This window comes from Mesoplodon mirus, assembly GCF_964341445.2.
Source record: "Mesoplodon mirus genome assembly, chromosome: 8".
NCBI lineage: Eukaryota > Metazoa > Chordata > Mammalia > Artiodactyla > Ziphiidae > Mesoplodon > Mesoplodon mirus.
The window spans coordinates 80,137,308-80,149,929 of record NC_138984.1 but is presented as its reverse complement, the minus strand read 5'-3'; the positions used below and the strand labels follow the sequence as shown (position 1 = coordinate 80,149,929).

At 40.2% G+C, this 12,622-nt stretch overlaps 1 protein-coding gene across 1 annotated transcript in view; it reads left to right on the top strand.

Moving 5' to 3' along the window:
• Positions 1-4,166, top strand: part of SLC38A11 (solute carrier family 38 member 11) — a 51,127-nt gene extending 46,961 nt beyond the window's left edge. Inside the window, exon 12 of the mRNA XM_082630983.1 lies at positions 3,710-4,166. Within this exon, the coding sequence (XP_082487109.1) occupies positions 3,710-4,003 (294 nt within the window). The 3' untranslated portion in view covers positions 4,004-4,166. The remainder of the gene's footprint in view (positions 1-3,709) is intronic.
• The last annotated feature ends 8,456 nt before the right edge of the window (positions 4,167-12,622 follow it).

Genomic DNA, 12,622 nt, shown 5'->3' with positions numbered 1-12,622 from the left:
TGTTCCCCTTCTGAACAACAGTGTGAGCTAACATGTAGGGAGTATTTACTCTGTGCCAAGTGTTTTGCATGCATTATCCTCTTAATCTGTATTAATTGTATAGATGAAGAAACTGAGGCACAGAGTGATTGGAGTAATTAAATAGGTCACACTAGTTTTTTTTTTTAATTAAAGTATAGTTGATTTATAATAGATTACTTTCAGGTGTACAACATAGTGATTCAATATTTTTATAGCTTATATTCCATTTAAAGTTAATGTAATAGCTATATTTTCCTATGCTGTACAATATATCCTTGTAGCTTATCTATCTTACATATAATAGTTGATATCTCTTCATCCCCTTCCCCTATGCTGCCCTTTCCACCTTCACCTCTCCCCACTGGTAACCACTAGTTTGTTCTCTATATCTGTGAGTCTGTTTCTTTATTGTTATAGTCACTACTCTGTTTTATTTTTTACATTCCACATATAAGTGGCAACATACAGTATTTGTCTTTCTCTGATTTATTTCACTAAGCATAATACTCTCTAGGTCCATCCATGTTATTGCAAAATGCAGAATTTCATTCTTTTTTATGGCTGAGTAATATTTCTCTCTGTGTGTGTGTATGTGTATGGATACCACACCTTCTTTATCCATTCATCTGTTAATGAACACTTAAATAGGTCACACTAGTTTTAAGTGGTAGAATCAAGAACAAGTAGAGGGCTTCCCTGGTGGCGCAGTTGTTAAGAATCTGCCTGCCAATGCAGGAGACACGGGTTCAATCTCTGGCCCAGGAAGATCCCACATGCTGCAGAGCAACTAAGCCCGTGCACCACAACTACTGAGCCTGTGCTCTAGAGCCCGCGAGCCGCAACTACTGAGCCCATGTGCCACAACTGCTGAGCCCATGTGCCACAACTACGGAAGCCCGCGGGCCTAGAACCCGTGCTCTGCAACAAGAGAAGCCACGCACCACAACAAAGAGTAGCCCCCACTCGCCACAACTAGAGAAAGCCCGCGCACAGCAACAAAGACCTAATACAGCCAAAAATAAAAACAAATAAATAAATTTATTTTTTAAAAAAAGAATAAGTGGAATATGGACCTTTACAAATGAGATGCGTAATAGAATCAGACCTTCAGTTTGCAAAGTTAGGGGAATGCTGTTACTTAGTATAACTAAAATAATACAGAATAAATTATTCAGGGTTATATTAGTTATTTAATAAAAAGCAAAACCCCATTTAGAACTTAGCTTCCCTTTTATTTTATTGTTTTCATGGCAGCAGACAACGACATATTTTCCAAGGCAAATGCACCCTCAATTTTAAAGGATTCATTTTAGAAACAAATAAAATAAATGTAGGTTCCATTCTTGGTAATAAGAATCCAGCATCTTGGCACTGACGTTGCTCTTAGAGAGAAGAGGCATCTGCAGTAATTGGGTCCTATGGGTTTCTACGTGCAGCAGAACAAAGAGAAGAGATGAAGCAGCTGGTGCTTGTGGTCGGAGTAACCAGCCCAACAAGCACTGTGTGCAGCTTACAGTGGAAGGAGGACAGCAAACCAGTTACCTACAAGAGCCCACATACAGAGTGAGGGAGCCATAGTCCAAGCTGCCAAAGACCTCTGAGCTAGAGTTTCTTTTTAAGGTATAGGAACACATTTCACAAGTCCAAATTGATTACAAAGTAGAAATTTTCAATATGTATAAGCATTCTTTTTTTTTTTTTTTTTTTTTTTTTTTTGTGGTACGTGGGCCTCTCACTCTTGTGGCCCCTCCCATTGCGGAGCACAGGCTCCGGACGCGCAGGCTCAGTGGCCATGGCTCACGGGCCTAGCCGCTCCGCGGCATGTGGGATCTTCCTGGACCAGGGCACGAACCCGTGTCCCCCGCATCTGCAGGCGGACTCCCAACCACTGCGCCACCAGGGAAGCCCTGTAAGCATTCTTTTATTTAGTTTTCAGCTTCTTTGCATCAAATGAGAGGTTTCTATTCAGGTAGGAGAATTCAGATACTTTTCCAATCTGTATTGCCAGTAAATATCTTCAACACTTTGTTATTTCCCTCTTGCAAACTGCAAAATGTGCTGGCATCTGTGGTGTTATTATCAAAGGATAGTGCTTCCCCCCACCCTTTATAATTAAAGCTATATTTTCTTGTCTCCTTGATAAACTGTTATGGTATTTATGTCCTGTCAAGAAATTTCAAAAATTATCCCAAAGCCAGTGGTGTAACTTCAGGCAAGGCTATATTAGATAGATCAAATTAGCTGGACTCATTTATAGGGAATAGAGCAGATGGAACTGTTCTATCATTTTACTGATGATCTTAGGTCCTAACAACAATCTCTAGCAAGATGGAGCTCTCAAATATTAGGAAAGTAACCGCTATCAAGACAAGATACTCAACTGGACTTCTTCCAGTACAAACATCAGCTATACAGTTTTCCCACTACTTTCTCAACCCTTAAAAATTATGGCATAAACAGAACACCCATTACTTTGCACTGCCCAGCAAGTTAGGTTTGGAAGAGTCTGAAAATGCTGACTGATGACAGCTTCTTAGCAGCAGCTGGTGGCAGTATTCATCCTGATAGCACTTTCACACTCCACAGTTCCAGATGAAGTAGCTTCACATGTTTGTTCCTACGAAGAGAAGAGACTCTCTTTCTCTCTCTCCACACACACACACATGTACATATATAATTGTTTTCAAAAATTATTTCATAGAAATCAAAGGATAATTATTATAAGCACAGATTGAGTTCTACAGTATTTTTTATAACTTGAAAAACATTGTCAGTTTCAAGTGACATGATGGAGCCTAAGGAATCCATAATTCATTTAACTCTGGCCATATGAAAACTAATCCTTTATATGCTGTGTACCTTTTAGGTAATCATTTGTATTCATGTGCTATGAATAGCAAAATTATATTGTCCATATAATTTAAATTAGAATATGGTACCTCTTAGAATTTTCTCATTCTTATATCTCTGACTGCAGAAATATTTTCCATGAAGTGTGGTCCCTTCTATTCTTCCCCAGATTTTTAGATGCTGCCTGGCTACTCCGACTTCATAATTTGTCCCCCTCAATTGATATTTCTCCAGACTTTTGCTGTTTTTGTAAAAATAAAAAGTTACTTTTTTTTTTTTTTTTTTTTTTTTGCGGTACGCGGGCCTCTCAATGTTGTGGCCTGTCCCGTTGCGGAGCACAGGCTCCGGACGCGCAGGCTCAGCGGCCATGGCTCACGGGCCCAGCCGCTCCACGGCACGTGGGATCCTCCCGGACCGGGGCATGAACCCGTGTCCCCTGCATCGGCAGATGGACTCTCAACCACTGTGCCACCAGGGAAGCCCTGAAATGAAGAGTATAAGGAAATATGATGTGACTGAAAATATGGGAACTTTTAAGAGTTTGCCAGGAGTCAGTCTTACCATCTGCTTTATTTTATATTATTCTCTGATTATTATTTAAGCCTGATATACTATTATATTATTTTGCTTTTCTCATTTATAAATATACCATCAGTAAGGGAAAAACCTATTCCTAAGTCTTTCTTGGAATTATTTTTCTTTCCTCTGTTTGATTTAACTGAACCTATCAAACTTTTAACATGCATGATGACAAATACATTTTGTAAATGTTTTTTAAAACTGTCCAAGGAACGCTCCATTCAATAACATTATCTTATTTTTTGTTTTGAATACGCAGGGTGTGCTCTGTGCAGCTCCCCTAATTTTTATCATCCCATCAGCATGTTATCTGAAACTGTCTGAAGAACCGAGGACACACTCAGATAAGATTATGTCCTGTGTCATGCTTCCCATTGGTGCTGTGGTGATGGCTGTTGGATTTGTCATGGCTGTCACCAATCCTCAAGACTGCACCCACGGGCAGGAAATGTTCTACTGCTTTCCCGACAATTCCTCCCTCACAAACATCTCAATTTCTCGTTTTCAACTGACAACACAACTTTCAATTTTAAACGTCAGCATCTTTCAGTGAGTTGAGTGCTTTAAAAAATAGGTATTTTTCATAGACTTCTAAACTGCACAGTAACATTCACACGTTTTAGTCTCTATTATAAAATTATTACTTTGGCATTTATCAAGACTTGGTTTTTCTTTACTCTTTAGTCCAGTACAAAAGATAAAAAGGGGGGCTTCCCTGGTGGTGCAGTGGTTGAGAGTCCGCCTGCGGATGCAGGGGACACGGGTTCGTGCCCCGGTCCAGGAGGATCCCACATGCCACGGAGCGCGAGCCTGTGCATCCGGAGCCTGTGCTCCGCATGGAAAAAAAAGATAAAAAGGAGGGAATTCCCTGGCGGTCCAGTGGTTAGGGCTCCATGCTTTCACTGCCGAGGACCCTAGTTGGGGAACTAAGATCCCGCAAGCCACACAGTGTGGAAAAAAAAAAAAAAAAAGATAAAAAGAAAAAGAAAGTTGAATGTATTTTATCCTAAACTGGGACAAAATAATGTTTTGTTCTAATGACTGGGCTGCGCTAATCTTAAATGCAGGAGAAGCAGTGAAGCCTGTGGCGTCTGCTACCACCCTCCCAAAGCAGTATTCTCTTATTTAATATGTGAGCCAATATACTGTGCTGTAAAATGAGTAGATGATTGTGGGTTGCAATTTTGTGTATGTGGCCTTTATGAGAAAAATACGGTTTTTGTCTTAAAAGGAGGACTCAGAGGGAAGGAAATCTCAAGACAATTAAAGAGACTAGATATCCCAAGAGCAAAGTGAAGCTGTCCATTATGATTTCAGCAGCATCCCTCGTTTAGAGGAAAGTGAATCCCTGGAGAAATGAGTAAAGTCCTTCACATGTTACAAAGCGTGACTAATAGACTGGGTATACAGAGCAAGGTGTGTGAGGAAGCAAAATTACCTCGCAGTTTTGATCCTGTGGGAATATGATGGTGGTGCCATAAAATGAATTATAAAATGGGGGAAAACCACAAGTTGTTCTGAGGCACAAGCTTAAAGAGATCAGTTCTGCATCAGCTTTGGACCCGTTGAATGTGAAGTGCTGGCAGGAATAAACAACTGGAAGCTGAACTTTCAGACTAGAGCCTTGAGAGAAGAATCAGGGCACAGAAGAGGCAGTCTCACTGCTCCAGGGGGTCCTCAGAGAGATTCTTGGGTGCTCTCGTTGACTAGATTCTCCAGAAGCAGACAGTAAGAAGGAATTTGGCATTCGGGGTATTTATTAGGGATTATCACTAGTGGGACAGAGGGGGAAAGCAGGATCAGGTGGGCAAAATGGAACTGCAGTGCAGGCTGGCAAAGCCTTAGCCAAGTCCATAAGGAGTCTGGAGCATACGTGACCCATCAGAGTTGTCTCAGTTCAAATGAAATAGCCTCGTTTTAATACTGCTACTTCCATCAGTCCTTGAATGTGGGCAGCTCTTTGCAGCTGAGCAAACCCTAAAGGGACTGAGAGCTAGAGGTGAACTGCTGGTGGCTGGGACACTAATGCTTCCTTGTGTGGGGTCTGGGAGGCACAGCTGTGTTTGCCACAGCTGGCCTCAGTTTTTAATGAGAATTTTTTTATATCTCTTAAGGAGGATTTCATGTTTTCATATCTATGACAATGTTTTAAAAGTAACAAGAAAATTTGGGCCCATCTGGATGGCTACCTTAAATCACGTATCACCCACGATTTCATTTCTCACCTTTTCATCTGTATTTCAATCAAGTTGACAATCCATAGTACTGCTTTGTTGTCGAATAGTGAGAAAATATCACAAGCAGAGAATGCACACCTGACGTATCCGTAAAAATCACAGGCCAAAAAAAAATATTCCCACAGGAAGTGTAAAAGGGATAGTTTCACAGCAGATTGAATACAGAAGTGGTGAAAGCTGAGTTGTCATGTAACTAATAATAAGAAAGGCCTCTTGAAAGCAAAGGAAGCTGCCCCTTAGCCAGCAGGGCCGTGCTCAGGCTTTGCGTGGTAGCATTCGCTTCAACAAAACATCATCCAGGCCACTAAATTAATTTAAATTCTATTGGATGTATAGCTTTTCTGTATTTCATTTGTAGAGTTGTTTTTTTATAGTTGGTTAAGAATCATAAGGTGATTTGTGTCCATATTTAGATCAATACATGTTTTGGTAAAATGCTTATAAAAATACTTTCATTCCATACTGAGGGAATGTAAGAAATTTTTGCAGCAGTCCATCTCTACATTACTCAGGACTGAGAAACACTGACCTACATAGTTGTTAGATAAAGTCATGAGAGAGGAGATTTCCAAGGGTGTACAAAGAAAAGTACGTCAAGGATAACGTAATTTAGTACTTAACCTTCTATTATCTTTTACTCTTGCTATTGCTACAGATACATTAACCTTGACTCAAGTAGGTGAAAAGCTCCGCTAAGAACTGAGTGCTGCGTTAATGCCTAATAAATATTTGTTCTGGTTTTGTGTGTATGTTTTCCAAATCAACTGCAGAACAAGACTACCTTGGGCCCAGTTATTAGCTGCAAGGATTACCACTTTCAAATTATGATAGAATAAATGTTACAAACACATCTATTTCACAGGAATACTTATGTTTATTTTGCCAACGTGCAGAACTTTGAGAACCACCCCCATCGATGTTCTGCCTCAATTTAATGAGATTTCCACTGAAACTCATTCCCTCCCTGCTACTTCTTGCCTGTAACAAGACAACTTGAATATTTAATCCGGTTTTTGAAGTTGTCACTACATTTGACCTTATAAAGTGCTTCTTAATTTTAAAGAGGAGGGGAGGGAATAGTATATTTATACACAAATGCAAACATCTAGCAATACATTTCCTTTAAGGATATAGATTGGACGGCATCTGTATAACTTACAAATCAGGTCCTTATGCATGTCACTTATAATTGGTTCTTTAACCTCAACCCTAACTTGAACCGTCTTCAAATATCAGAACAGGTAGACTGCTTTGCCTCTGACCAACCCCAATGGTGTCAAGCAATAATTGTTGCCTCTTGGGCTTCCCTGGTGGCGCAGTGGTTGAGAGTCCGCCTGCCAATGCAGGGGACACGGGTTCGTGCCCCGGTCTGGGAGGAGCCCACATGCCGCGGAGTGGCTGGGCCCGTGAGCCATGGCTGCTGAGCCTGCGCGTCCGGAGCCTGTGCTTCGCAACGGGAGAGGCCACAACAATGAGAGGCCCACATACCACACACACAAAAAAAATAATAATAATAATAATTGTTGCCTCTTGTCTTTCCTAAAAGAATTCTGAAATTCAAGTTATCTAACTAGGAAGATCCCAACTAGTCCTTTGCTGGAGTCATACTGCACACATCTACTTAATTAGATGAGAGATAAAAAGATAAATTTATTGGATAGCAGCATGCCTCCTTCTGGTTGATCTGTGGCAGTCTTCTCAGGGAAGTGGTGCTAGTCCATTTTTTAGTGTAGCTGGCCCCTGACAGGACCAGGCGTTGTCAGGTATTCTCAAGCTTGGACCAACCAATGACCATGAGGTAAGGTACCCATAAATGCTTAACTGACCTTGATGGAGGTAATAATTAGCTACACCAATCAGATAACCTCCTTGAATAATTTGTAATTATTCTAAAAAGAGTATAAAGGATTTGCCCGGATTACAGAGTAGACACGCAGAGTGGACAAGAGGCACCATGACCTAGAGAACTGGGAGACAAAGAAAACAGTACAGTCATTCTCTAGAGCAGTGGTTCACAAACTTCAACATGTGTCAGAATCATTGGCGGGCTTGTCAAAACACAGATTGCTGGGGCCCACATGCAGAGTTTCTGGTTCGGTGCTCTGGGTGAAGCCCGAGAATTTGCATTTGTTCAAAGTTCCCAGGTGATGCGGTTGCTGTTGAGTCAAAGATCACGTTTGAATAAGGATGGAGGTTGGACATAATAGAGATGCCAGATGGGGCCATGTGTTTAGAGGCTGGGCAGGGCGTAGAATGCCAGGTTGGAGGTCAGGAAGAAACTGAGAGTGGAGACAAGAGGGAGAGCTGTTGTCAGAGAGTAACTGTACTTATCCTTCATCTCTTTGAAAAATCCTTTGGAGAAGCTTACAGAGGGGAGAGGAGAGACCAAGACAGCGAGATTAGGGAAGAGTAATGACAAGGGAGGGGAGGAGAGTTAACAAAGAAGAAAACAGAGATTATGGTCTAAAGTCAACACAGCTGCAGTGGTTAAGCTACAAACCTGGTTTGGAACCTACAGGCATTCAGGGAAGATTGCGTGAGCTTCATAGCTCTTATTATGAGAAGGAAGAAAATATACCGGTTCCTCAAAAGTACAGCAAGTTTTCCTAGGGCTAAACTCAATAAAATGTCTTACTTGGAAAAAAAATCTTATTTGGAACATGAGTAAAATTGGGTCATACTCATAATAACATCATGCTGATAAAGAATTCATGTGGCTATCTTTATAGGACATTTCAGTAGTCATTTTCTAATATTTGCTCATTGAAAATGAAGATTATGAATAAATTTAGCTTTGGAATTTTTATTATATTGTTCACTTTTAGCAATATGCTAAATGTCTCATTTTAAAAAAAAGGCACATACAGATTTAATCTGTCCTTCATTCCTAACACCTACCTGATTCTGGTCCTTACCAACTCACACCCAGACTAATGCCACAGCCTCTTACCTGAGCATTCTGCCTTCAGGCTCTCCTCCCTTCAAGATGATTTGTGCATCACTCCAAGAATCATCTTATTAAACTGACGCTTTGATAACACCAAATGCTTGCTCAGAAGCTTTTCATGAATCTCTTGTGCTTATAGGATAAAGTACAAACTCCGTGACCTGTATTCAAAGTTTTTATAGAATGGCCTCAACTTTTATATCTTGCCTCATCTCCCATGACTGCAGGAAGGAACCCTTTTTTCTAACGTAATTAAGCATTGTTTCACTAAAATTGCTTTCTGCCCCTTTTGCCATTGCCCTTGAATTCTTGCCATCCTCTCATCTGAAATATCCAAATCTTCCTTTCCCACCCTCATCAAATTCTGTCAATCCTCCAATCTTCTCCCTGTGCCATCCCTGACAACTCTAGCTGCAGGTTAACATTCCTCCTTTGGAATTCTGTAATTCTTATGTTATATGAAGAAACCATGTCCTGCCAACCAGACTAAAAGTTCCTTGAGTACAGTGTGTTTTAAAGCCTCTTTTTACTCTTAATAGTCCATGGCATGGTACCTTGAATGTACTAAACACTTAAGTATTTGAAGTGAGATTGGTAGTATAGAAGGGAAAATGGCTGATTGTACCTATAGCCATACATATTCTTTTAATTGGATTTTTCCATCTATAATGATTGTCATTCAGTAAAGTAGCAAGTTAATGTAATACAGTCATTCATCCAACAAGGTGGTTTAGATAATTGAGTTTCTCGTTTTGCTTTATTAAGCATCAACCCTTCAGAGAATTTATTTAGAATATTCTTTTTTTTACATATAAGCACATATGTTTATTATTAATTTTAATATTAAAGACACATAATTTACAAATAATAATAGAGTATTCAGTACTGTATCATAAGTTCTTTATAGCCAATTGAATATTACAGGGTGCTTTGGTTGACTGTTGCCGAACTCTCATATCTGTAAGCAACCTATGATTGTAGTTTAACCATGATTTGACAAATGGAGTTCCATTCCAATTCACTCATTTCCCAATAAATTTATTGTCACTAAATCTGAAATGTGATCTACTATTAAACTATTTTTATCCTCATATAAACTATACTCATTAAATTGAAATTTCTTTCAATTTTAGCACTACATATTTCAGAACCTCATCACCTGTCAGTGAAGAGAGTGACTATTGTGTTGAATTGCAAAATAGTTTTCAAATACTGGAAGAATATTTCCTTAATGTTCTGTGCTATTCATAATGTGATGGCCACAGATACACCACACTTCTGGTTTAATCTGCATTTTTTACATTTTTCTCAATTATTTTATGTTTAGACTATTTGGAATATTGTTAAAAGGTCTCTTCAAATGCATACCAATCAGCACATAGTTTTTCACTTGTTTTGACTGCTAAATAAAAATTTACTTGTCTCTTTTTTTTTTTTTTTTTTTTTTTTTTGCGGTACGCGGGCCTCTCACCGCTGTGGCCTCTCCCGTGCGTTGCAGAGCATAGGCTCCAGACGCGCCGCTCCGCGGCCTGTGGGATGTGGGATCCTCCCCCACTGGGGCACGAACCCGTGTCCCCTAGCATCGGCAGGCAGACTCTTAACTACTGCACCACCAGGGAAGCCCTTGTCTTTTTCTTAATTACAAGTTCTTTGAGACCTAAGACCATGTCGTATTTAGTTTTATTTTTTGCCAGTGTATGCTCATATATCTTAGTAATTTGAGATGCTTGGATAAACATTTAATGACTTGAATTTACATAATTCAGATGTATTTAACTAAAATTTATAAGTTACCAGGAAAACTTACCCTAATTCCTTCATTTAATATTATTCCTAAAGAAATAGTCAAAACTTTAACGCAAAATGTGTTTATGGTTCAGATACAATTATCACCTTGTTTAATCTCATCTGACTGCTCAGTAATTTGATAGAGCACAAAAAAGAAAAGGTGGTTTAGGAACGTGCAGGCAACAATTTAAGAAAAACACCCCAGACAACAAATGAGTTTGCAGTTTAAAATTTGAAAGACTGAAAAATTTTATTTCCAAGGCACAGTGTATTATCTCTTAATTTTGTGTTGCCGAAGGACAACAAGGCCAGTTCCAGAAAAATAAATCCAGTCCAGGCTTCTTACAGTCACGTCTCTCTCAGAACAGTATTGTTCTTTAATTCTTTAGGTTCTGGGAGAAAAAAATAGTAAAGCGTCTTCTAAGACAGAGGAAAAATTATTGTACCCCAGAATGGCAGCCTTTGGGTGACTTCTGACTTTTCCTACACCACTTTGCATTCTTATAAAGTCCTAAAAAGAATTTTCTAAGTTACGCCTTTTAACTGTTGTTTCTCCATGTGCAAGACATAGACAAACTGGAAGTTGAGTGATACGACCTTGGGTTTTATGTGCTTTATGTTTCAAAGCATTTCAAAATGAATTTAGATTTGTTTAAAAAGCTGTAAGAATAGACAGGGAAGGAAATCAACATCAAATATTTAGAAAAATAGGGCTTAGAAAAACTTTGGGTTTTGTAGAAGTGGCTAGTTGATTGCACAAACACAGCAGGAGATGCTCCCTCTTCTAGAAGACAATCTGACCCTTCAAAATAGACATTTTAAACAAGAGATTAAGAAATTTTAAAATATTAGCTTGAGGTAGAAATTTGTCTCAGAAACAAATGCTTTTAAACGTGTAACCTAAATGCCAGCTGAGGACTCCTCACCCCCAAGTGAATTGGTTAAACTTGATCTTAAACCCCATTCCACACTCAGGAGCCTACTCCATAATTCTGGTAAATTAGCCTGGCTTACATTCTCACGCTTCTCTATGCCACCATAAAGCAGGGTTCTTTTACTCTGTACCTGAAAAACTCCACAATACTCCAGATGCAAGACACACAGTCCCTGCATCATTTTCCATAAAAATCTATTCACATCATGCATTGTGTATTTTTTGTGTTGTTGTACCTTTTGAAGATTTAGAGTGCTTAGGAGGAAGGGTCACACCCTGGGGCATGGCCTTTGACCAATCTTTAGGCTTCACCTCCTAAACATCTCTACTCTTCATTTTTCATCTCCTTCAGATTAACAAGGAAATATTTCCCTGTGACTTTCTCAGCGAGGTCCCAGAACCTCCAGGCCTCTAGAAGACCCCTATTCCACTTTACCCCATACCTTGTCATTGTATTTTTTTGACACAAATGCCATTCTCTTCCTAAGAAGAATTCAGGTGGAAGCTGTCAGCACATCCATATTTTTCCATTTCCTGACATATAGGTACTCTGTCATTTATATTCTGAATTGCACTTCTGGACTTTACTCTCCGTAAAAAGAGAAACAAGGGGCTTCCCTGACGGTCTAGTAGTTAAGACTCAGTGCTCCCAATGCAGGGGGCACGGGTTCTGTCCCTGGTCGGTGAAGTAAGATCCCGCATGCTGCATGGCGCAGCTAAAAAAAAGAGAGAAACAAGAAGACTTCTGCTTGCATAAAGTTAAAACTCGGTTCATGGCATTAAATAGGAGCGGTTCTGGGCTTCCCTGGTGGTGCAGTGGTTGAGAGTCCTCCTGCCGATGCAGGGGACACGGGTTCGTGCCCCGGTCCGGGGAGATCCCACATGCCGTGGAGCGGCTGGGCCCCTGAGCCATGGCCACTGAGCCTGCGTGTCCAGAGCCTGTGCTCCGCCACGGGAGAGGCCACAACAGTGAGAGGCCCTCGTACGACAAAAAAAAAAAAAAAAAAAATAGGAGCGGTTCCATCCAAATGGGTAACACAAGGTTGACCAGCACCCGCTGTGGTTTCCCAACAGTGAACCCTCATGGCTTAAAGTTGTGCTCCCACAAGCCCCTCTTGTGTATCTCCAGCCATTGTAGTTTCTCACCTCAACATCTGTACTATTCTCCAAACAACCGCTGTGTGTCTGCCTACTTCCTTTGCAAGCCAGATAAAACTGGCCTTTCAGAATTAGATTACTGCAGGCCCAGCTGTAGTAGGTGGATAA